This window comes from Oncorhynchus nerka, unplaced genomic scaffold, assembly GCF_034236695.1.
Source record: "Oncorhynchus nerka isolate Pitt River unplaced genomic scaffold, Oner_Uvic_2.0 unplaced_scaffold_1515, whole genome shotgun sequence".
NCBI lineage: Eukaryota > Metazoa > Chordata > Actinopteri > Salmoniformes > Salmonidae > Oncorhynchus > Oncorhynchus nerka.
Window position 1 is genome coordinate 75,495 of NW_027039802.1, and position 26,521 is coordinate 102,015.

The 26,521-nt window shown below is 44.1% G+C and overlaps 1 protein-coding gene across 1 annotated transcript; it reads left to right on the forward strand.

The window, feature by feature from the left end:
- LOC115116965 (G-protein coupled receptor 26-like) lies at positions 1 to 26,289 on the forward strand. Its single transcript, XM_065015316.1, has 3 exons — positions 1 to 668; positions 6,143 to 6,256; positions 26,040 to 26,289. Exons 1-3 carry the CDS (start codon positions 1 to 3, stop codon positions 26,287 to 26,289), a joined length of 1,032 nt encoding a protein of 343 aa, XP_064871388.1.
- The last annotated feature ends 232 nt before the right edge of the window (positions 26,290 to 26,521 follow it).

A 26,521-nucleotide genomic window follows, 5' to 3' on the forward strand; every position in this document is an offset into this window, starting at 1 on the left:
ATGGCCGCTGTGGAGGTGCTTCTCGCCGTCTTGATGCTAGTCATTATCGTAGTGTCGTTGCTGTCCAACGCCGTGGTCCTGATCTGCTTTCTGTACAACCCACAGATCAGGAAGCAGGTGCCCTGTGTGTTCACCCTCAACCTCACTTTTTGTAACTTGTTGCTGACCGTTTCCAACATGCCTCTAACTCTGGTGGGTCTCGTCAACGAGGGGCAGCCCGGAAGTGACGCTTTCTGTCAGTTGGTCGGCTTCTCGGAGACGTTTTTAACCACTAATTCGATGTTGAGCATGGCCGCTCTGAGCATCGACAGGTGGATCGCTGTCGTGTTCCCGTTGAGGTACCATTCTAGAATACGACATAGAGATGCCGCTCTCGTGCTCGGATACACGTGGATACATTCTATGTCTTTTTCGACGGCGGCTGCTTGCCTCTCGTGGGTGGGATACCGTCCCCTTTACGCGTCGTGCACGCTCTCCGACGTGACGGACAACAGTCAGACTCCGTTTGTTGTCTTTACTGTGGTGTTTCACTCCCTCACCTTTCTCCTGTCCTTTCTAGTCCTGTGCGTCACATACCTGAAAGTGCTGAAGGTGGCAAGGTTCCACTGTAGACGGATAGACGTTATCACAATGCAAACTTTAGTGCTGCTTGTGGATATTCACCCAAGGTAAGAGGAGGTCTTTGAGTTGCATTTCTCTCTGTGCACCTTGCTCCCAACTCACCTTACTCCAACTCACCTACTCCAACTCACCTTACTCCAACTCACCTTACTCCAACTGACCTTACTCCAACTCGCCTACTCCAACTCACCTTACTCCAACTCACCTTACTCCAACTCACCTTACTCCAACTCACCTTACTCCCAACTCACCTTACTCCAACTCACCTTACTCCAACTCACCTTACTCCAACTCACTATTGTTTTGAATTCATGTTGAAACCAGAACAATGCATCATGGGACATCTCTTTATTCTATTATGATCTGTTGTGTTCTATTGTGTTGTGTTCTATTGTGTTGTGTTCTATTCTGTTGTGTTCTATTGTGTTGTGTTCTATTCTGTTGTGTTCTATTGTGTTGTGTTCTATTGTGTTGTGTTCTATTCTGTTGTGTTCTATTCTGTTGTGTTCTATTCTGTTGTGTTCTATTGTGTTGTGTTCTATTCTGTTGTGTTCCATTGTGTTGTGTTCTATTCTGTTGTGTTCTATTCTGTTGTGTTCTATTCTGTTGTGTTCTATTGTGTTGTGTTCTATTCTGTTGTGTTCCATTGTGTTGTGTTCTATTCTGTTGTGTTCACTACTGTTGTGCTCTATTGTGTTGTGTTCTATTGTGTTGTGTTCTATTCTGTTGTGTTCTATTGTGTTGTGTTCTATTCTGTTGTGTTCTATTCTGTTGTGCTCTATTGTGTTGTGTTCTCTACTGTTGTGTTCACTACTGTTGTGTTCACTACTGTTGTGTTCACTACTGTTGTGTTCACTACTGTTGTGTTCTATTCTGTTGTGTTATATTCTGTTGTGTTCTATTGTGTTGTGTTCTATTCTGTTGTGTTATATTCTGTTGTGTTCTATTGTGTTGTGTTCTATTCTGTTGTGTTCCATTGTGTTGTGTTCTATTCTGTTGTGTTCACTACTGTTGTGTTCACTACTGTTGTGTTCACTACTGTTGTGTTCTCTACTGTTGTGTTCTATTGTATTGTGTTGTGTTATATTGTGTTCTATGATATTGTGTTCTATTGTGTTAAATGGTGTTGTGTTCTATTGTGTTATATGGTGTTGTGTTCTATTGTGTTAAATGGTGTTGTGTTCTATTGTGTTAAATGGTGTTGTGTTCTATTGTGTTAAATGGTGTTGTGTTCTATTGTGTTAAATGGTGTTGTGTTCTATTGTGTTAAATGGTGTTGTGTTCTATTATATGGTGTTGTGTTCTATTGTGTTAAATGGTGTTGTGTTCTATTGTGTTAAATGGTGTTGTGTTCTATTGTGTTAAATGGTGTTGTGTTCTATTGTGTTAAATGGTGTTGTGTTCTATTGTGTTATATGGTGTTGTGTTCTATTGTGTTAAATGGTGTTGCGTTGTGATCTATTATGTTCTATTATATTGTGTTGTGTTCTATTGTGTTGTATTATATCGTGTTGTGCTATATTGTGTTCTATTGCGTTATTTTCTGTTGTGTTCTATTGCGTTCTATTCCATTGTGTTCTATTGTGTTGTGTTCTACTGTGGTCTATTGTGTTCTATTGTGTTCTGTTGAGTCTATTCTATTGTGTTATATTCTACTGTGCTCTATTGTGTTCTATTGTGTTCTATTCTATTGTGTGCTATTGTGTTCAATTCTGGTGTGTTCTATTCTATTGTGTTCTATTGTGTTGTATTATATTCTATTGTGTTCAATATACAGTATGTTCTACATGTAGTAACTCCAGATAGTTAATGGTTATATCTGTTCTACATGTAGTAACTCCAGATAGTTAATGGTTATATATACATGTAGTAACTCCAGATAGTTAATGGTTATATATACATGTAGTAACTCCAGATAGTTAATGGTTATATATACATGTAGTAACTCCAGATAGTTAATGGTTATATATACATGTAGTAACCCCAGATAGTTAATGGTTATATCTGTTCTACATGTAGTAACTCCAGATAGTTAATGGTTATATCTGTTATACATGTAGTAACTCCAGATAGTTAATGGTTATATATACATGTAGTAACTCCAGATAGTTAATGGTTATATCTGTTCTACATGTAGTCACTCCAGATAGTTAATGGTTATATATACATGTAGTAACTCCAGATAGTTAATGGTTATATATACATGTAGTAACCCCAGATAGTTAATGGTTATATATACATGTAGTAACTCCAGATAGTTAATGGTTATATATACATGTAGTAACTCCAGATAGTTAATGGTTATATCTGTTCTACATGTAGTAACTCCAGATATTTAATGGTTATATCTGTTCTACATGTAGTAACTCCAGATAGTTAATGGTTATATATACATGTAGTAACTCCAGATAGTTAATGGTTATATATACATGTAGTAACTCCAGATAGTTAATGGTTATATATACATGTAGTAACTCCAGATAGTTAATGGTTATATCTGTTCTACATGTAGTAACTCCAGATAGTTCATGGTTATATATACATGTAGTAACTCCAGATAGTTAATGGTTATATATACATGTAGTAACTCCAGATAGTTAATGGTTATATATACATGTAGTAACTCCAGATAGTTAATGGTTATATATACATGTAGTAACTCCAGATAGTTAATGGTTATATCTGTTCTACATGTAGTAACTCCAGATAGTTCATGGTTATATATACATGTAGTAACTCCAGATAGTTAATGGTTATATATACATGTAGTAACTCCAGATAGTTAATGGTTATATATACATGTAGTAACTCCAGATAGTTAATGGTTATATCTGTTCTACATGTAGTAACCCCAGATAGTTAATGGTTATATCTGTTCTACATGTAGTAACTCCAGATAGTTAATGGTTATATATACATGTAGTAACTCCAGATAGTTAATGGTTATATCTGTTCTACATGTAGTAACCCCAGATAGTTAATGGTTATATCTACATGTAGTAACTCCAGATAGTTAATGGTTATATATACATGTAGTAACTCCAGATAGTTAATGGTTATATCTGTTCTACATGTAGTAACTCCAGATAGTTAATGGTTATATCTGTTCTACATGTAGTAACTCCAGATAGTTAATGGTTATATCTACATGTAGTAACTCCAGATAGTTAATGGTTATATCTGTTCTACATGTAGTAACTCCAGATAGTTAATGGTTATATATACATGTAGTAACTCCAGATAGTTAATGGTTATATATACATGTAGTAACTCCAGATAGTTAATGGTTATATCTGTTCTACATGTAGTCACTCCAGATAGTTAATGGTTATATCTGTTCTACATGTAGTAACTCCAGATAGTTAATGGTTATATATACATTTAGTAACTCCAGATAGTTAATGGTTATATCTGTTCTACATGTAGTAACTCCAGATAGTTAATGGTTATATCTACATGTAGTAACTCCAGATAGTTAATGGTTATATCTGTTCTACATGTAGTAACTCCAGATAGTTAATGGTTATATATACATGTAGTAACTCCAGATAGTTAATGGTTATATCTGTTCTACATGTAGTCACTCCAGATAGTTAATGGTTATATATACATGTAGTAACTCCAGATAGTTAATGGTTATATATACATGTAGTAACTCCAGATAGTTAATGGTTATATATACATGTAGTAACTCCAGATAGTTAATGGTTATATATACATGTAGTAACTCCAGATAGTTAATGGTTATATATACATGTAATAACTCCAGATAGTTAATGGTTATATATACATGTAGTAACTCCAGATAGTTAATGGTTATATCTGTTCTACATGTAGTAACTCCAGATAGTTAATGGTTATATATACATGTAATAACTCCAGATAGTTAATGGTTATATCTGTTCTACATGTAGTAACTCCAGACTGTTTCAGCTCTGGACGCATCCCAAGGCACCTTGTTCCCTCTGTAGTGCACCACTTTACATCAGAGCCCTGGTTGAAAGTAGTGCACTAAATAGGGAATGGAGTTGTCATTTGGGATGCAACCTGTTTCCTGGTTAGAATAGGATAAAACCAGTGTTTTACTGAGTGGGAGGGGTCTCCTATTACATGGTCATTTACTGTGGCATAATAGACAGACTCTTTGTCTGTTTCCTGGTTAGAATAGGATAAAACCAGTGTTTTACTGAGTGGGAGGAGTCTCCTATTACATGGTCATTTACTGTGTCATAATAGACAGACTCTTTGTCTGTTTCCTGGTTAGAATAGGATAAAACCAGTGTTTTACTGAGTGGGAGGAGTCTCCTATTACATGGTCATTTACTGTGGCATAATAGACAGACTCTTTGTCTGTTTCCTGGTTAGAATAGGATAAAACCAGTGTTTTACTGAGTGGGAGGGGTCTCCTATTACATGTTCATTTACTGTGGCATAATAGACAGACTCTTTGTCTGTTTCCTGGTTAGAATAGGATAAAACCAGTGTTTTACTGAGTGGGAGGAGTCTCCTATTACATGGTCATTTACTGTGGCATAATAGACAGACTCTTTGTCTGTTTTTCTGGATAAAACAGTCTGATATGGGTAACATTCTATAACCATCATCATCACACACAAGACCACACCACACACGTCACGTAATCATGTAAAACACACGTGTCTTTAACCACTCTATTGTCATAACATGATTATGAAAATATTGCTGTCTACGACTGCCATGTGCACACACATGCACACATACACACATGCACACTGTCGTCCTCAATCTCTATGGCTGACAGATAAACAGACACCTAATGGCACCTCATGGCACGTAATGACACATAATGACACATAATGACACATAATGACAACTCATGTCACTTCAGCACAGCTAAGCACACCTAATGACACCTTGTGTCATTACAGCACACCTAATGACACATAATGACACCTCATGGCACCTCATGGCACCTCATAGCACCTCATAACACCTCATAGCACCTCATGACACCTCATGGCACCTCATGGCACCTCATGGCACCTCATGGCACCTCATGACAACTCATGGCACCTCATGGCACCTCATGGCACCTCATGAAACATAATGACACCTCATGACACCTCATGGCACCTCATGGCACCTCATGGCACCTCATGGCACCTCATGAAACATAATGACACCTCATGACACCTCATGGCACCTCATGGCACCTCATGAAACATAATGACACCTCATGACACCTCATGACACCTCATGGCACCTCATGGCACCTCATGGCACCTCATGGCACCTCATGAAACATAATGACACCTCATGGCACCTCATGGCACCTCATGACACCCCATGGCACCTCATGGCACCTCATGGCACCTCATGAAACATAATGACACCTCATGACACCTCATGACACCTCATGGCACCTCATGGCACCTCATGGCACCTCGTGAAATCTGATTTTAGGTCTAACAAACAACATAATCATGTTCATGTCATGAAGACGTGTGTCAAATAAAGTGTAACCACATATTTCCCTGATCAGTGTTCGAGAGCGTTGTCTGGAGGAGCAGAAGAGGAGGAGACAGAGAGCAACCAGGAAGATCAGTACCTTCATCGGCACGTTCATGGTCTGCTTTGCTCCCTACGTCATCACCAGGTAGGTAGAAAGAGGGGAGGGGAAGAGAGAGAGAGAGATATCTTTACAAGCAACATAAGATGAGATGTCCCTGATATCTTTACAAGAGTACATTAGATGATATTAATAACTAGGTTCAACAGGACCAATATCACCTAGCAGGAAGCCAGCCATAATAACAAGGATCAACAGGATCTATACCACCTGCCAGCCAGCCATAATAACAAGGATCAACAGGATCTATACCACCTGCCAGCCAGCCATATTAACAAGGATCAACAGGATCTATACCACCTGCCAGCCAGCCATAATAACAAGGATCAACAGGATCTATACCACCTGCCAGCCAGCCATAATAACAAGGATCAACAGGATCTATACCACCTGCCAGCCATAATAACAAGGATCAACAGGATCTATACCACCTGCCAGCCATAATAACAAGGATCAACAGGATCTATACCACCTGCCAGCCATAATAACAAGGATTAACAGGATCTATACCACCTGCCAGCCATAATAACAAGGATCAACAGGATCTATACCACCTGCCAGCCAGCCATAATAACAAGGATCAACAGGATCTATACCACCTGGCAGCCAGCCGTAATAACAAGGATCAACAGGATCTATACCACCTGCCAGCCAGCCAGCCATAATAACAAGGATCAACAGGATTTATACCACCTGCCAGCCAGCCAGCCGTAATAACAAGGATCAACAGGATCTATACCACCTGCCAGCCAGCCAGCCATAATAACAAGGATCAACAGGATCTATACCACCTGGCAGCCATAATAACAAGGATCAACAGGATCTATACCACCTGCCAGCCATAATAACAAGGATCAACAGGATCTATACCACCTGGCAGCCATAATAACAAGGATCAACAGGATCTATACCACCAGCCAGCCAGCCATAATAACAAGGATCAACAGGATCTATACCACCTGCCAGCCATAATAACAAGGATCAACAGGATCTATACCACCTGCCAGCCATAATAACAAGGATCAACAGGATCTATACCACCTACCAGCCAGCCATAATAACAAGGATCAACAGGATCTATACCACCTGCCAGCCAGCCATAATAACAAGGATCAACAGGATCTATACCACCTGGCAGCCATAATAACAAGGATCAACAGGATCTATACCACCAGCCAGCCATAATAACAAGGATCAACAGGATCTATACCACCTGCCAGCCATAATAACAAGGATCAACAGGATCTATACCACCTGGCAGCCATAATAACAAGGTTCAACAGGATCTATACCACCTGGCAGCCAGCCATAATAACAAGGATCAACAGGATCTATACCACCTGGCAGCCAGCCATATTAACAAGGATCAACAGGATCTATACAACCTGGCAGCCATAATAACAAGGATCAACAGGATCTATACCACCAGCCAGCCATAATAACAAGGATCAACAGGATCTATACCACCAGCCAGCCATAATAACAAGGATCAACAGGATCTATACCACCTGCCAGCCATATTAACAAGGATCAACAGGATCTATACCACCTGGCAGCCATAATAACAAGGATCAACAGGATCTATACCACCTGGCAGCCAGCCATATTAACAAGGATCAACAGGATCTATACCACCTGCCAGCCAGCCATAATAACAAGAATCAACAGGATCTATACCACCTGGCAGCCATAATAACAAGGTTCAACAGGATCTAAAACACCTGGCAGCCATAATAACAAGGATCAACAGGATCTATACCACCTGCCAGCCATAATAACAAGGATCAACAGGATCTATACCACCTGCCAGCCATAATAACAAGGATCAACAGGATCTATACCACCTGCCAGCCATAATAACAAGGATCAACAGGATCTATACCACCTGCCAGCCATAATAACAAGGATCAACAGGATCTATACCATCTGCCAGCCATAATAACAAGGATCAACAGGATCTATACCACCTGCCAGCCATAATAACAAGGATTAACAGGATCTATACCACCTGGCAGCCATAATAACAAGGATCAACAGGATCTATACCACCTGCCAGCCATAATAACAAGGATCAACAGGATCTATACCACCAGCCAGCCATAATAACAAGGACCAACAGGATCTATACCACCTGCCAGCCATAATAACAAGGATTAACAGGATCTATACCACCTGCCAGCCATAATAACAAGGATCAACAGGATCTATACCACCAGCCAGCCAGCCATAATAACAAGGATCAACAGGATCTATACCACCTGCCAGCCAGCCATAATAACAAGGATCAACAAGATCTATACCACCTGGCAGCCAGCCGTAATAACAAGGATCAACAGGATCTATACCACCTGCCAGCCAGCCAGCCATAATAACAAGGATCAACAGGATCTATACCACCTGCCAGCCAGCCAGCCGTAATAACAAGGATCAACAGGATCTATACCACCTGCCAGCCAGCCAGCCATAATAACAAGGATCAACAGGATCTATACCACCTGCCAGCCATAATAACAAGGATCAACAGGATCTATACCACCAGCCAGCCAGCCATAATAACAAGGATCAACAGGATCTATACCACCTGCCAGCCAGCCATAATAACAAGGATCAACAGGATCTATACCACCTGGCAGCCAGCCAGCCAGCCATAATAACAAGGATCAACAGGATCTATACCACCTGCCAGCCATAATAACAAGGATCAACAGGATCTATACCACCTGCCAGCCAGCCATAATAACAAGGATCAACAGGATCTATACCACCAGCCAGCCATAATAACAAGGATCAACAGGATCTATACCACCTGGCAGCCATAATAACAAGGATCAACAGGATCTATACCACCTGCCAGCCATAATAACAAGGATCAACAGGATCTATACCACCTGGCAGCCATAATAACAAGGATCAACAGGATCTATACCACCTGGCAGCCAGCCATAATAACAAGGATCAACAGGATCTATACCACCTGGCAGCCAGCCATATTAACAAGGATCAACAGGATCTATACCACCTGGCAGCCATAATAACAAGGATCAACAGGATCTATACCACCAGCCAGCCATAATAACAAGGATCAACAGGATCTATACCACCAGCCAGCCATAATAACAAGGATCAACAGGATCTATACGACCTGCCAGCCAGCCAGCCATAATAACAAGGATCAACAGGATCTATACCACCTGCCAGCCATATTAACAAGGATCAACAGGATCTATACCACCTGGCAGCCATAATAACAAGGATCAACAGGATCTATACCACCTGCCAGCCATAATAACAAGGATCAACAGGATCTATACCACCAGCCAACCAGCCATAATAACAAGGATCAACAGGATCTATACCACCAGCCAGCCAGCCATAATAACAAGGATCAACAGGGTCTATACCACCTGCCAGCCAGCCATAATAACAAGGATCAACAGGATCTATACCACCTGCCAGCCAGCTATAATAACAAGGATCAACAGGATCTATACCACCTGCCAGCCATAATAACAAGGATCAACAGGATCTATACCACCTGCCAGCCATAATAACAAGGATCAACAGGATCTATACCACCTGCCAGCCATAATAACAAGGATCAACAGGATGTATACCAACTACCAGCCATATTAACAAGGATCAACAGGATCTATACCACCTGGCAGCCATAATAACAAGGATCAACAGGATCTATACCACCTGCCAGCCATAATAACAAGGATCAACAGGATCTATACCACCTGGCAGCCATAATAACAAGGATCAACAGGATCTATACCACCTGCCAGCCAGCCATAATAACAAGGATCAACAGGATCCATACCACCTGCCAGCCATAATAACAAGGATCAACAGGATCTATACCACCTGCCAGCCAGCCATAATAACAAGGATCAACAGGATCTATACCACCTGCCAGCCAGCCAGCCATAATAACAAGGATCAACAGGATCTATACCACCTGCCAGCCAGCCATAATAACAAGGATCAACAGGATCTATACCACCTGCCAGCCAGCCAGCCATAATAACAAGGATCAACAGGATCTATACCACCTGCCAGCCATAATAACAAGGATCAACAGGATCTATACCACCTGTCAGCCATAATAACAAGGTTCAACAGGATCTAAAACACCTGGCAGCCATAATAACAAGGATCAACAGGATCTATACCACCAGCCAGCCATAATAACAAGGATCAACAGGATCTATACCACCAGCCAGCCATAATAACAAGGATCAACAGGATCTATACCACCAGCCAGCCATAATAACAAGGATCAACAGGATCTATACCACCAGCCAGCCATAATAACAAGGATCAACAGGATCTATACCACCTACCAGCCATAATAACAAGGATTAACAGGATCTATACCACCTGCCAGCCAGCCATAATAACAAGGATCAACAGGATCCATACCACCTGCCAGCCATAATAACAAGGATCAACAGGATCTATACCACCTGCCAGCCAGCCATAATAACAAGGATCAACAGGATCCATACCACCTGCCAGCCATAATAACAAGGATCAACAGGATCTATACCACCTGCCAGCCAGCCATAATAACAAGGATCAACAGGATCTATACCACCTGCCAGCCATAATAACAAGGATCAACAGGATCTATACCACCAGCCAGCCAGCCAGCCATAATAACAAGGATCAACAGGATCTATACCACCTGCCAGCCAGCCAGCCATAATAACAAGGATCAACAGGATCTATACCACCTGCCAGCCAGCCATAATAACAAGGATCAACAGGATCTATACCACCTGCCAGCCATAATAACAAGGATCAACAGGATCTATACCACCAGCCAGCCATAATAACAAGGATCAACAGGATCTATACCACCTGCCAGCCAGCCATAATAACAAGGATCAACAGGATCTATACCACCAGCCAGCCATAATAACAAGGATCAACAGGATCTATACCACCTGCCAGCCAGCCAGCCATAATAACAAGGATCAACAGGATCTATACCACCTGGCAGCCAGCCATAATAACAAGGATCAACAGGATCTATACCACCTGCCAGCCATAATAACAAGGATCAACAGGATCTATACCACCTGTCAGCCATAATAACAAGGTTCAACAGGATCTAAAACACCTGGCAGCCATAATAACAAGGATCAACAGGATCTATACCACCTGCCAGCCAGCCAGCCATAATAACAAGGATCAACAGGATCTATACCACCTGCCAGCCAGCCATAATAACAAGGATCAGCAGGATCTATACCACCTGGCAGCCATAATAACATGGATTAACAGGATCTATACCACCTGCCAGCCATAATAACAAGGATCAACAGGATCTATACCACCTGCCAGCCAGCCATAATAACAAGGATCAACAGGATCTATTCCACCTGCCAGCCATAATAACAAGGATCAACAGGATCTATACCACCTGGCTGCCATAATAACAAGGATCAACAGGATCTATACCACCAGCCAGCCATAATAACAAGGATCAACAGGATCTATACCACCTGCCAGCCATAATAACAAGGATCAACAGGATCTATACCACCAGCCAGCCATAATAACAAGGATCAACAGGATCTATACTACCAGCCAGCCAGCCATAGTAACAAGGATCAACAGGATCTATACCACCTGGCAGCCATAATAACAAGGATCAACAGGATCTATACCACCTGCCAGCCATAATAACAAGGATCAACAGGATCTATACCACCTGCCAGCCATAATAACATGGATCAACAGGATCTATACCACCTGCCAGCCATAATAACAAGGATCAACAGGATCTATACCACCTGGCAGCCAGCCATAATAACATGGATCAACAGGATCTATACCACCTGCCAGCCATAATAACAAGGATCAACAGGATCTATACCACCAGCCAGCCAGCCATAATAACAAGGATCAACAGGATCTATACCACCTGCCAGCCAGCCAGCCATAATAACAAGGATCAACAGGATCTATTCCACCAGCCAGCCAGCCATAATAACAAGGATCAACAGGATCTATACCACCAGCCAGCCAGCCATAATAACAAGGATCAACAGGATCTATACCACCTGCCAGCCAGCCAGCCATAATAACAAGGATCAACAGGATCTATACCACCTGGCAGCCAGCCATAATAACAAGGATCAACAGGATCTATACCACCTGGCAGCCATAATAACAAGGATCAACAGGATCTATACCACCTGGCAGCCATAATAACATGGATTAACAGGATCTATACCACCAGCCAGCCATAATAACAAGGATCAACAGGATCTATACCACCTGGCAGCCATAATAACATGGATTAACAGGATCTATACCACCTGCCAGCCATAATAACAAGGATCAACAGGATCTATTCCACCTGCCAGCCATAATAACAAGGATCAACAGGATCTATACCACCTGCCAGCCATAATAACAAGGATCAACAGGATCTATACCACCTGCCAGCCATAATAACAAGGATCAACAGGATCTATACCACCTGGCAGCCATAATAACAAGGATCAACAGGATCTATACCACCTGCCAGCCATAATAACAAGGATCAACAGGATCTATACCACCTGGCAGCCATAATAACAAGGATCAACAGGATCTATACCACCTGCCAGCCAGCCATAATAACAAGGATCAACAGGATCCATACCACCTGCCAGCCATAATAACAAGGATCAACAGGATCTATACCACCTGCCAGCCAGCCATAATAACAAGGATCAACAGGATCTATACCACCTGCCAGCCAGCCAGCCATAATAACAAGGATCAACAGGATCTATACCACCTGCCAGCCAGCCATAATAACAAGGATCAACAGGATCTATACCACCTGCCAGCCAGCCAGCCATAATAACAAGGATCAACAGGATCTATACCACCAGCCAGCCATAATAACAAGGATCAACAGGATCTATACCACCAGCCAGCCATAATAACAAGGATCAACAGGATCTATACCACCTGCCAGCCAGCCAGCCATAATAACAAGGATCAACAGGATCTATACCACCAGCCAGCCAGCCATAATAACAAGGATCAACAGGATCTATACCACCTGCCAGCCAGCCAGCCATAATAACAAGGATCAACAGGATCTATTCCACCTGCCAGCCAGCCATAATAACAAGGATCAACAGGATCTATACCACCTGCCAGCCAGCCAGCCATAATAACAAGGATCAACAGGATCTATACCACCTGGCAGCCAGCCATAATAACAAGGATCAACAGGATCTATACCACCTGGCAGACATAATAACATGGATTAACAGGATCTATACCACCAGCCAGCCATAATAACAAGGATCAACAGGATCCATACCACCTGCCAGCCATAATAACAAGGATCAACAGGATCTATACCACCTGCCAGCCAGCCATAATAACAAGGATCAACAGGATCTATACCACCTGCCAGCCAGCCAGCCATAATAACAAGGATCAACAGGATCTATACCACCTGCCAGCCAGCCATAATAACAAGGATCAACAGGATCTATACCACCTGCCAGCCAGCCATAATAACAAGGATCAACAGGATCTATACCACCAGCCAGCCATAATAACAAGGATCAACAGGATCTATACCACCTGCCAGCCAGCCAGCCATAATAACAAGGATCAACAGGATCTATACCACCAGCCAGCCATAATAACAAGGATCAACAGGATCTATACCACCAGCCAGCCATAATAACAAGGATCAACAGGATCTATACCACCTGGCAGCCATAATAACAAGGATCAACAGGATCTATACCACCTGGCAGCCATAATAACATGGATTAACAGGATCTATACCACCAGCCAGCCATAATAACAAGGATCAACAGGATCTATACCACCTGGCAGCCATAATAACATGGATTAACAGGATCTATACCACCTGCCAGCCATAATAACAAGGATCAACAGGATCTATACCACCTGCCAGCCAGCCATAATAACAAGGATCAACAGGATCTATACCACCTGCCAGCCATAATAACAAGGATCAACAGGATCTATACCACCTGCCAGCCATAATAACAAGGATCAACAGGATCTATACCACCTGCCAGCCATAATAACAAGGATCAACAGGATCTATACCACCTGGCAGCCATAATAACAAGGATCAACAGGATCTATACCACCTGCCAGCCATAATAACAAGGATCAACAGGATCTATACCACCTGGCAGCCATAATAACAAGGATCAACAGGATCTATACCACCTGCCAGCCAGCCATAATAACAAGGATCAACAGGATCCATACCACCTGCCAGCCATAATAACAAGGATCAACAGGATCTATACCACCTGCCAGCCAGCCATAATAACAAGGATCAACAGGATCTATACCACCTGCCAGCCAGCCAGCCATAATAACAAGGATCAACAGGATCTATACCACCTGCCAGCCAGCCATAATAACAAGGATCAACAGGATCTATACCACCTGCCAGCCAGCCAGCCATAATAACAAGGATCAACAGGATCTATACCACCTGCCAGCCAGCCAGCCATAATAACAAGGATCAACAGGATCTATACCACCTGCCAGCCAGCCATAATAACAAGGATCAACAGGATCTATACCACCTGCCAGCCAGCCAGCCATAATAACAAGGATCAACAGGATCTATACCACCTGCCAGCCATAATAACAAGGATCAACAGGATCTATACCACCAGCCAGCCATAATAACAAGGATCAACAGGATCTATACCACCAGCCAGCCATAATAACAAGGATCAACAGGATCTATACCACCTGCCAGCCAGCCAGCCATAATAACAAGGATCAACAGGATCTATACCACCAGCCAGCCAGCCATAATAACAAGGATCAACAGGATCTATACCACCTGCCAGCCAGCCAGCCATAATAACAAGGATCAACAGGATCTATACCACCAGCCAGCCAGCCATAATAACAAGGATCAACAGGATCTATACCACCTGCCAGCCAGCCAGCCATAATAACAAGGATCAACAGGATCTATACCACCTGGCAGCCAGCCATAATAACAAGGATCAACAGGATCTATACCACCTGCCAGCCAGCCATAATAACATGGATCAACAGGATCTATACCACCAGCCAGCCATAATAACAAGGATCAACAGGATCCATACCACCTGCCAGCCATAATAACAAGGATCAACAGGATCTATACCACCTGCCAGCCAGCCATAATAACAAGGATCAACAGGATCTATACCACCTGCCAGCCAGCCAGCCATAATAACAAGGATCAACAGGATCTATACCACCTGCCAGCCAGCCATAATAACAAGGATCAACAGGATCTATACCACCTGCCAGCCAGCCATAATAACAAGGATCAACAGGATCTATACCACCTGCCAGCCAGCCATAATAACAAGGATCAACAGGATCTATACCACCTGCCAGCCAGCCAGCCATAATAACAAGGATCAACAGGATCTATACCAACCAGCCAGCCAGCCATAATAACAAGGATCAACAGGATCTATACCACCTGCCAGCCAGCCATAATAACAAGGATCAACAGGATCTATACCACCAGCCAGCCAGCCATAATAACAAGGATCAACAGGATCTATACCACCTGCCAGCCAGCCAGCCATAATAACAAGGATCAACAGGATCTATACCACCAGCCAGCCAGCCATAATAACAAGGATCAACAGGATCTATACCACCTGCCAGCCAGCCAGCCATAATAACAAGGATCAACAGGATCTATACCACCTGGCAGCCAGCCATAATAACAAGGATCAACAGGATCTATACCACCTGGCAGCCATAATAACAAGGATCAACAGGATCTATACCACCTGGCAGCCATAATAACATGGATTAACAGGATCTATACCACCAGCCAGCCATAATAACAAGGATCAACAGGATCTATACCACCTGGCAGCCATAATAACATGGATTAACAGGATCTATACCACCTGCCAGCCATAATAACAAGGATCAACAGGATCTATACCACCTGCCAGCCAGCCATAATAACAAGGATCAACAGGATCTATTCCACCTGCCAGCCATAATAACAAGGATCAACAGGATCTATACCACCTGCCAGCCATAATAACAAGGATCAACAGGATCTATACCACCTGCCAGCCATAATAACAAGGATCAACAGGATCTATACCACCTGGCAGCCATAATAACAAGGATCAACAGGATCTATACCACCTGCCAGCCATAATAACAAGGATCAACAGGATCTATACCACCTGGCAGCCATAATAACAAGGATCAACAGGATCTATACCACCTGGCCAGCCAGCCATAATAACAAGGATCAACAGGATCCATACCACCTGCCAGCCATAATAACAAGGATCAACAGGATCTATACCACCTGCCAGCCAGCCATAATAACAAGGATCAACAGGATCTATACCACCTGCCAGCCAGCCAGCCATAATAACAAGGATCAACAGGATCTATACCACCTGCCAGCCAGCCATAATAACAAGGATCAACAGGATCTATACCACCTGCCAGCCAGCCAGCCATAATAACAAGGATCAACAGGATCTATACCACCTGCCAGCCAGCCAGCCATAATAACAAGGATCAACAGGATCTATACCACCTGCCAGCCAGCCATAATAACAAGGATCAACAGGATCTATACCACCTGCCAGCCAGCCAGCCATAATAACAAGGATCAACAGGATCTATACCACCTGCCAGCCATAATAACAAGGATCAACAGGATCTATACCACCTGTCAGCCATAATAACAACGTTCAACAGGATCTAAAACACCTGGCAGCCATAATAACAAGGATCAACAGGATCTATACCACCAGCCAGCCATAATAACAAGGATCAACAGGATCTATACCACCAGCCAGCCATAATAACAAGGATCAACAGGATCTATACCACCAGCCAGCCATAATAACAAGGATCAACAGGATCTATACCACCAGCCAGCCATAATAACAAGGATCAACAGGATCTATACCACCTACCAGCCATAATAACAAGGATTAACAGGATCTATACCACCTGCCAGCCAGCCATAATAACAAGGATCAACAGGATCCATACCACCTGCCAGCCATAATAACAAGGATCAACAGGATCTATACCACCTGCCAGCCAGCCATAATAACAAGGATCAACAGGATCCATACCACCTGCCAGCCATAATAACAAGGATCAACAGGATCTATACCACCTGCCAGCCAGCCATAATAACAAGGATCAACAGGATCTATACCACCTGCCAGCCATAATAACAAGGATCAACAGGATCTATACCACCAGCCAGCCAGCCAGCCATAATAACAAGGATCAACAGGATCTATACCACCTGCCAGCCAGCCAGCCATAATAACAAGGATCAACAGGATCTATACCACCTGCCAGCCAGCCATAATAACAAGGATCAACAGGATCTATACCACCTGCCAGCCATAATAACAAGGATCAACAGGATCTATACCACCAGCCAGCCATAATAACAAGGATCAACAGGATCTATACCACCTGCCAGCCAGCCATAATAACAAGGATCAACAGGATCTATACCACCAGCCAGCCATAATAACAAGGATCAACAGGATCTATACCACCTGCCAGCCAGCCAGCCATAATAACAAGGATCAACAGGATCTATACCACCTGGCAGCCAGCCATAATAACAAGGATCAACAGGATCTATACCACCTGCCAGCCATAATAACAAGGATCAACAGGATCTATACCACCTGTCAGCCATAATAACAAGGTTCAACAGGATCTAAAACACCTGGCAGCCATAATAACAAGGATCAACAGGATCTATACCACCTGCCAGCCAGCCAGCCATAATAACAAGGATCAACAGGATCTATACCACCTGCCAGCCAGCCATAATAACAAGGATCAACAGGATCTATACCACCTGGCAGCCATAATAACATGGATTAACAGGATCTATACCACCTGCCAGCCATAATAACAAGGATCAACAGGATCTATACCACCTGCCAGCCAGCCATAATAACAAGGATCAACAGGATCTATTCCAACTGCCAGCCATAATAACAAGGATCAACAGGATCTATACCACCTGGCTGCCATAATAACAAGGATCAACAGGATCTATACCACCAGCCAGCCATAATAACAAGGATCAACAGGATCTATACCACCTGCCAGCCATAATAACAAGGATCAACAGGATCTATACCACCAGCCAGCCATAATAACAAGGATCAACAGGATCTATACTACCAGCCAGCCAGCCATAGTAACAAGGATCAACAGGATCTATACCACCTGGCAGCCATAATAACAAGGATCAACAGGATCTATACCACCTGCCAGCCATAATAACAAGGATCAACAGGATCTATACCACCTGCCAGCCATAATAACATGGATCAACAGGATCTATACCACCTGCCAGCCATAATAACATGGATTAACAGGATCTATACCACCTGCCAGCCATAATAACAAGGATCAACAGGATCTATACCACCTGCCAGCCAGCCATAATAACAAGGATCAACAGGATCTATTCCAACTGCCAGCCATAATAACAAGGATCAACAGGATCTATACCACCTGGCTGCCATAATAACAAGGATCAACAGGATCTATACCACCAGCCAGCCATAATAACAAGGATCAACAGGATCTATACCACCTGCCAGCCATAATAACAAGGATCAACAGGATCTATACCACCAGCCAGCCATAATAACAAGGATCAACAGGATCTATACCACCTGCCAGCCAGCCATAATAACAAGGATCAACAGGATCTATACCACCTGGCAGCCATAATAACAAGGATCCAGGATCTATACCAGCCATAATAACAAGGATCAACAGGATCTATACCACCTGCCAGCCATAATAACATGGATCAACAGGATCTATACCACCTGCCAGCCATAATAACAAGGATCAACAGGATCTATACCACCTGCCAGCCATAATAACAAGGATCAACAGGATCTATACCACCAGCCAGCCAGCCATAATAACAAGGATCAACAGGATCTATACCACCTGCCAGCCAGCCAGCCATAATAACAAGGATCAACAGGATCTATTCCACCAGCCAGCCAGCCATAATAACAAGGATCAACAGGATCTATACCACCAGCCAGCCAGCCATAATAACAAGGATCAACAGGATCTATACCACCTGCCAGCCAGCCAGCCATAATAACAAGGATCAACAGGATCTATACCACCTGGCAGCCAGCCATAATAACAAGGATCAACAGGATCTATACCACCTGGCAGCCATAATAACAAGGATCAACAGGATCTATACCACCTGGCAGCCATAATAACATGGATTAACAGGATCTATACCACCAGCCAGCCATAATAACAAGGATCAACAGGATCTATACCACCTGGCAGCCATAATAACAAGGATCAACAGGATCTATACCACCAGCCAGCCAGCCATAATAACAAGGATCAACAGGATCTATACCAACTACCAGCCATATTAACAAGGATCAACAGGATCTATACCACCTGGCAGCCATAATAACAAGGATCAACAGGATCTATACCACCTGGCAGCCAGCCATAATAACATGGATTAACAGGATCTATACCACCTGCCAGCCACAAGGCCAGCCATAATAACAAGGATCAACAGGATCTATACCACCTGCCAGCCAGCCATAATAACAAGGATCAACAGGATCTATACCACCTGCCAGCCATAATAACAAGGATCAACAGGATCTATACCACCAGCCAGCCATAATAACAAGGATCAACAGGATCTATACCACCTAGCCAGCCATATTAACAAGGATCAACAGGATCTATACCACCTGCCAGCCATAATAACAAGGATCAACAGGATCTATACCACCTGCCAGCCATAATAACAGGGATCACCAGGATCTATACCACCTGGCAGCCATAATAACAAGGATCAACAGGATCTATACCACCTGCCAGCCAGCGATAATAACAAGGATCAACAGGATCTATACCACCTGCCAGCCATAATAACAAGGATCAACAGGATCTATACCACCTGCCAGCCATAATAACAAGGATCAACAGGATCTATACCACCTACCAGCCATATTAACAAGGATCAACAGGATCTATACCACCTGCCAGCCATAATAACAAGGATCAACAGGATCTATACCACCTGGCAGCCATAATAACAAGGATCAACAGGAGTTATACCACCGGCCAGCCATAATAACAAGGATCAACAGGATCTATACCACCAGCCAGCCAGCCATAATAACAAGGATCAACAGGATCTATACCACCAGCCAGCCAGCCATAATAACAAGGATCAACAGGATCTATACCACCTGGCAGCCAGCCATAATAACAAGGATCAACAGGATCTATACCACCAGCCAGCCAGCCATAATAACAAGGATCAACAGGATCTATACCACCTGCCAGCCAGCCAGCCATAATAACAAGGATTTACAGGATCTATACCACCTGCCAGCCAGCCATAATAACAAGGATCAACAGGATCTATACCACCTGCCAGCCAGCCAGCCATAATAACAAGGATCAACAGGATCTATACCACCAGCCAGCCAGCTATAATAACAAGGATCAACAGGATCTATACCACCTGCCAGCCATAATAACAAGGATCAACAGGATCTATACCACCAGCCAGCCAGCCATAATAACAAGGATCAACAGGATCTATACCACCTGCCAGCCATAATAACAAGGATCAACAGGATCTATACCAACTACCAGCCATATTAACAAGGATAAACAGGATCTATACCACCTGCCAGCCATATTAACAAGGATCAACAGGATCTATACCACCTGCCAGCCAGCCATAATAACAAGGATCAACAGGATCCATACCACCTGCCAGCCATAATAACAAGGATCAACAGGATCTATACCACCTGCCAGCCAGCCATAATAACAAGGATCAACAGGATCTATACCACCTGCCAGCCAGCCAGCCATAATAACAAGGATCAACAGGATCTATACCACCAGCCAGCCATAATAACAAGGATCAACAGGATCTATACCACCTGTCAGCCAGCCAGCCATAATAACAAGGATCAACAGGATCTATACCACCAGCCAGCCAGCCAGCCATAATAACAAGGATCAACAGGATCTATACCACCTGTCAGCCATAATAACAAGGTTCAACAGGATCTAAAACACCTGGCAGCCATAATAACAAGGATCAACAGGATCTATACCACCTGCCAGCCAGCCATAATAACAAGGATCAACAGGATCCATACCACCTGCCAGCCATAATAACAAGGATCAACAGGATCTATACCACCTGCCAGCCAGCCATAATAACAAGGATCAACAGGATCTATACCACCTGGCAGCCATAATAACAAGGATCAACAGGATCTATACCACCTGCCAGCCATAATAACAAGGATCAACAGGATCTATACCACCTGGCAGCCAGCCATAATAACAAGGATCAACAGGATCTATACCACCTGCCAGCCATAATAACAAGGATCAACAGGATCTATACCACCAGCCAGCCATAATAACAAGGATCAACAGGATCTATACCACCAGCCAGCCATAATAACAAGGATCAACAGGATCTATACCACCAGCCAGCCATAATAACAAGGATCAACAGGATCTATACCACCTGCCAGCCATAATAACAAGGATCAACAGGATCTATACCACCTGCCAGCCATAATAACAAGGATCAACAGGATCTATACCACCTGCCAGCCAGCCAGCCATAATAACAAGGATCAACAGGATCTATACCACCTGGCAGCCATAATAACAAGGATCAACAGCAGCCAGCCAGCCATAATAACAAGGATCAACAGGATCTATACCACCTGCCAGCCAGCCATAATAACAAGGATCAACAGGATCTATACCACCTGGCAGCCATAATAACAAGGATCAACAGGATCTATACCACCAGCCAGCCATAATAACAAGGATCAACAGGATCTATACCACCTGCCAGCCATAATAACAAGGATCAACAGGATCTATACCACCAGCCAGCCAGCCATAGTAACAAGGATCAACAGGATCTATACCACCTGGCAGCCATAATAACAAGGATCAACAGGATCTATACCACCTGGCAGCCATAATAACAAGGATCAACAGGATCTATACCACCAGCCAGCCATAATAACATGGATCAACAGGATCTATACCACCTGGCAGCCATAATAACAAGGATCAACAGGATCTATACCACCTGCCAGCCATAATAACAAGGATCAACAGGATCTATACCACCTGCCAGCCATAATAACAAGGATCAACAGGATCTATACCACCAGCCAGCCATAATAACAAGGATCAACAGGATCTATACCACCTGCCAGCCAGCCGTAATAACAAGGATCAACAGGATCTATACCACCTGCCAGCCATAATAACAAGGATCAACAGGATCTATACCACCTGCCAGCCATAATAACAAGGATCAACAGGATCTATACCACCTACCAGCCATATTAAAAAGGATCAACAGGATCTATACCACCTGCAAGCCATAATAACAAGGATCAACAGGATCTATACCACCTGCCAGCCAGCCATAATAACAAGGATCAACAGGATCTATACCACCTGGCAGCCATAATAACAAGGATCAACAGGATCTATACCACCTGGCAGCCATAATAACAAGGATCAACAGGATCTATACCACCAGCCAGCCAGCCAGCCATAATAACGAGGATCAACAGGATCTATACCACCAGGCAGCCATAATAACAAGGATCAACAGGATCTATACCACCTGCCAGCCAGCCATAATAACAAGGATCAACAGGATCTATACCACCTGCCAGCCATAATAACAAGGATCAACAGGATCTATACCACCAGCCAGCCAGCCATAGTAACAAGGATCAACAGGATCTATACCACCAGCCAGCCAGCCATATTAACAAGGATCAACAGGATCTATACCACCTGCCAGCCAACCAGCCATAATAACAAGGATCAACAGGATCTATACCACCAGCCAGCCAGCCATAGTAACAAGGATCAACAGGATCTATACCACCTGCCAGCCAACCAGCCATAGTAACAAGGATCAACAGGATCTATACCACCTGCCAGCCAGCCAGCCATAATAACAAGGATCAACAGGATCTATACCACCTGCCAGCCAGCCAGCCATAATAACAAGGATCAACAGGATCTATACCACCTGCCAGCCAGCCATAATAACAAGGATCAACAGGATCTATACCACCTGCCAGCCAGCCAGCCGTAATAACAAGGATCAACAGGATCTATACCACCTACCAGCCATAATAACAAGGATCAACAGGATCTATACCACCTGCCAGCCAGCCAGCCGTAATAACAAGGATCAACATGATCTATACCACCTGCCAGCCAGCCAGCCGTAATAACAAGGATCAACAGGATCTATACCACCTACCAGCCATAATAACAAGGATCAACAGGATCTATACCACCTGCCAGCCAGCCAGCCGTAATAACAAGGATCAACAGGATCTATACCACCTACCAGCCATAATAACAAGGATCAACAGGATCTATACCACCTGCCAGCCAGCCAGCCGTAATAACAAGGATCAACAGGATCTATACCACCTGCCAGCCAGCCAGCCGTAATAACAAGGATCAACAGGATCTATACCACCTACCAGCCAACCAGCCATAATAACAAGGATCAACAGGATCTATACCACCTGGCATCCATAATAACACGGATCAACAGGATCTATACCACCTGCCAGCCATAATAACAAGGATCAACAGGATCTATACCACCTGCCAGCCATAATAACAAGGATCAACAGGATCTATACCACCTACCAGCCATAATAACAAGGATCAACAGGATCTATACCACCTGCCAGCCAGCCATAATAACAAGGATCAACAGGATCTATACCAACTAAAAGCCATAATAACAAGGATCAACAGGATCTATACCACCAGCCAGCCATAATAACAAGGATCAACAGGATCTATACCACCTGCCAGCCATAATAACAAGGATCAACAGGATCTATACCACCTGCCAGCCATAATAACAAGGATCAACAGGATCTATACCACCAGCCAGCCATAATAACAAGGACCAACAGGATCTATACCACCTGCCAGCCAGCCAGCCATAATAACAAGGATCAACAGGATCTATACCACCTGCCAGCCAGCCATAATAACAAGGATCAACAGGATCTATACCACCTGCCAGCCATAATAACAAGGATCAACAGGATCTATACCACCTGCCAGCCATAATAACAAGGATCAACAGGATCTATACCACCTGGCAGCCAGCCATAATAACAAGGATCAACAGGATCTATACCACCTGCCAGCCAGCCATAATAACAAGGATCAACAGGATCTATACCACCTGCCAGCCATAATAGAATTCTACTGTGCTGGAAGTGTTTGTGAAGGAAAATGAGGAAATTATTTCTCAGGGTGGTTGGAAAACAGGCTCATAAATCAACAGAACCATTTGTTTTGACTTTTGACAGCCAGCCACATTTGATATTGCACGTTAATTCGGTCTAAAGTAACGTATCCCTGCTGTGTTTTGGTAATTTACTGTGCTGTTGACTTTCAGGACAACAGAAAGGCACAATATACCCAGGCATCTTCAAATGGAAGATAAATATCTAAGTGCTCGATTCAAAGACCTCGATCCAATCTGTAGCGCAGAAGTTTAAGCCTTACACAGAAATGTCCTGTACATTTCAACCGTGCTACAATACAGATCTTTTGCGTTATGGAATTAACCAATTAACCAATTAAAGCCTAAGTCTTTAAATAATGAATCTTTACCTGCCTGTAAGTACATTATGTGTATTATGTAACAAACAACAGAACTAAATGTCTGCTTTTGAACTCTGACCTCTTCTGTAGTTGTGGGATGACAATTAGAATGTTGCACTTTGACATCCATAGATAGAGATATCTAAGACATCCCTCTCCCCCTCTCCCTCTCTCCTCCCTTCTCCTCCCTCTCCTCCCCTCTCTTCTCTCCTCCCTTCTCTCCCCTCTCCTCCCTCTCTCCCTCTCTTCCCCTCTCTCCCTCTCCTCCTTTCTCCTCCCTCTCCTCCCTCTCCCCCTCTCCTCCCCTCTCTCCCTCTCTCTCCCCTCTCTCCCTCTCCTCCCCTCCCTCCCTCCCTCTCCTCCTCTCTCTCCCCTCTCCTCCCCTCTCTCCCTCTCCTCCCTTCTCTCCCTCCTCCACTCTCTCCCTCTCCTCCCCTCTCTCCCTCTCCTCCTCTCTCTTCCTCTCCTCCCCTCCCTCCCTCTCCTCCCCTCTCTCCTCTCCTCCCCTCTCCTCTCTCCCTCTCCTCCCCTCTCTCCCTCTCCTCCCCTCTCTCCCTCTCCTCTCTCTCCCTTTCCTCCCCTCTCCTCTCTCCCTCTCCTCCCCTCTCTCCCTCTCCTACACTCTCTCCCTCTCCTCCTCCTCTCTCTCCCTCTCCTCCCCTCTCTCCCTCTCCTCCCCTCTCCCTCTCCTCCCCTCTCTCCCTCTCCTCCCCTCTCTCTCTCTCCTCCTCTCTCTCCCTCTCCTCCTCTCTCTCCCTCTCCTCCTCTCTCTCCCTCTCCTCCCTCTCCCTCTCCTCCTCTCTCCCTCTCTCCCCTCTCCCTCTCCTCCTCTCTCTCCCTCTCTCCTCTCTCTCTCTCCCTCTCTCTCCTCCCTCTCTCTCTCTCCTCCTCTCTCTCTCTCTCCTCCCTCTCTCTCCCTCTCCTCCTCTCTCTCCCTCTCCTCCCTCTCCCTCTCCTCCCTCTCTCCCTCTCCTCCCTCTCTCCCTCCCTCTCATCCCTCTTTCCCGATCCTGTATAGGATAGTGGAGTTATTTCCGTCCGTGCCTATCGACCACCGCTGGGGACTGGTCTCCAAGTGCCTGGCCTACAGCAAGGCGGCCTGCGACCCCTTTGTCTACTCCCTGCTCCGTAACCAGTACAAGAAGACGTGTGGTGACATCATCAACAGGCTGCTGAAGCCCAGCTCTATGAATACATCTGGACCAGGTCACCACGACAACCATGAGACTAGGGGGAGGAACAACACAGTCCAGACTGCAGCAGACTGAGGCCGGGGTTGTGTTATTGTCTAAGATTTGACAGTCTATGTTCAGACTGAGGAAGGGGGTGGTGTTATTGTCTATGAGTTGATACTCTATGTTCAGACTGAGGCCGGGGGTTGTGTTATTGTCTAAAGGTTGATACTCTATGTTCAGACTGAGGCCGGGGGTTGTATTATTGTCTAAGGGTTGATACTCTATGTTCAGACTGAGGCCGGGGGTTGTGTTATTGTCTAAGGGT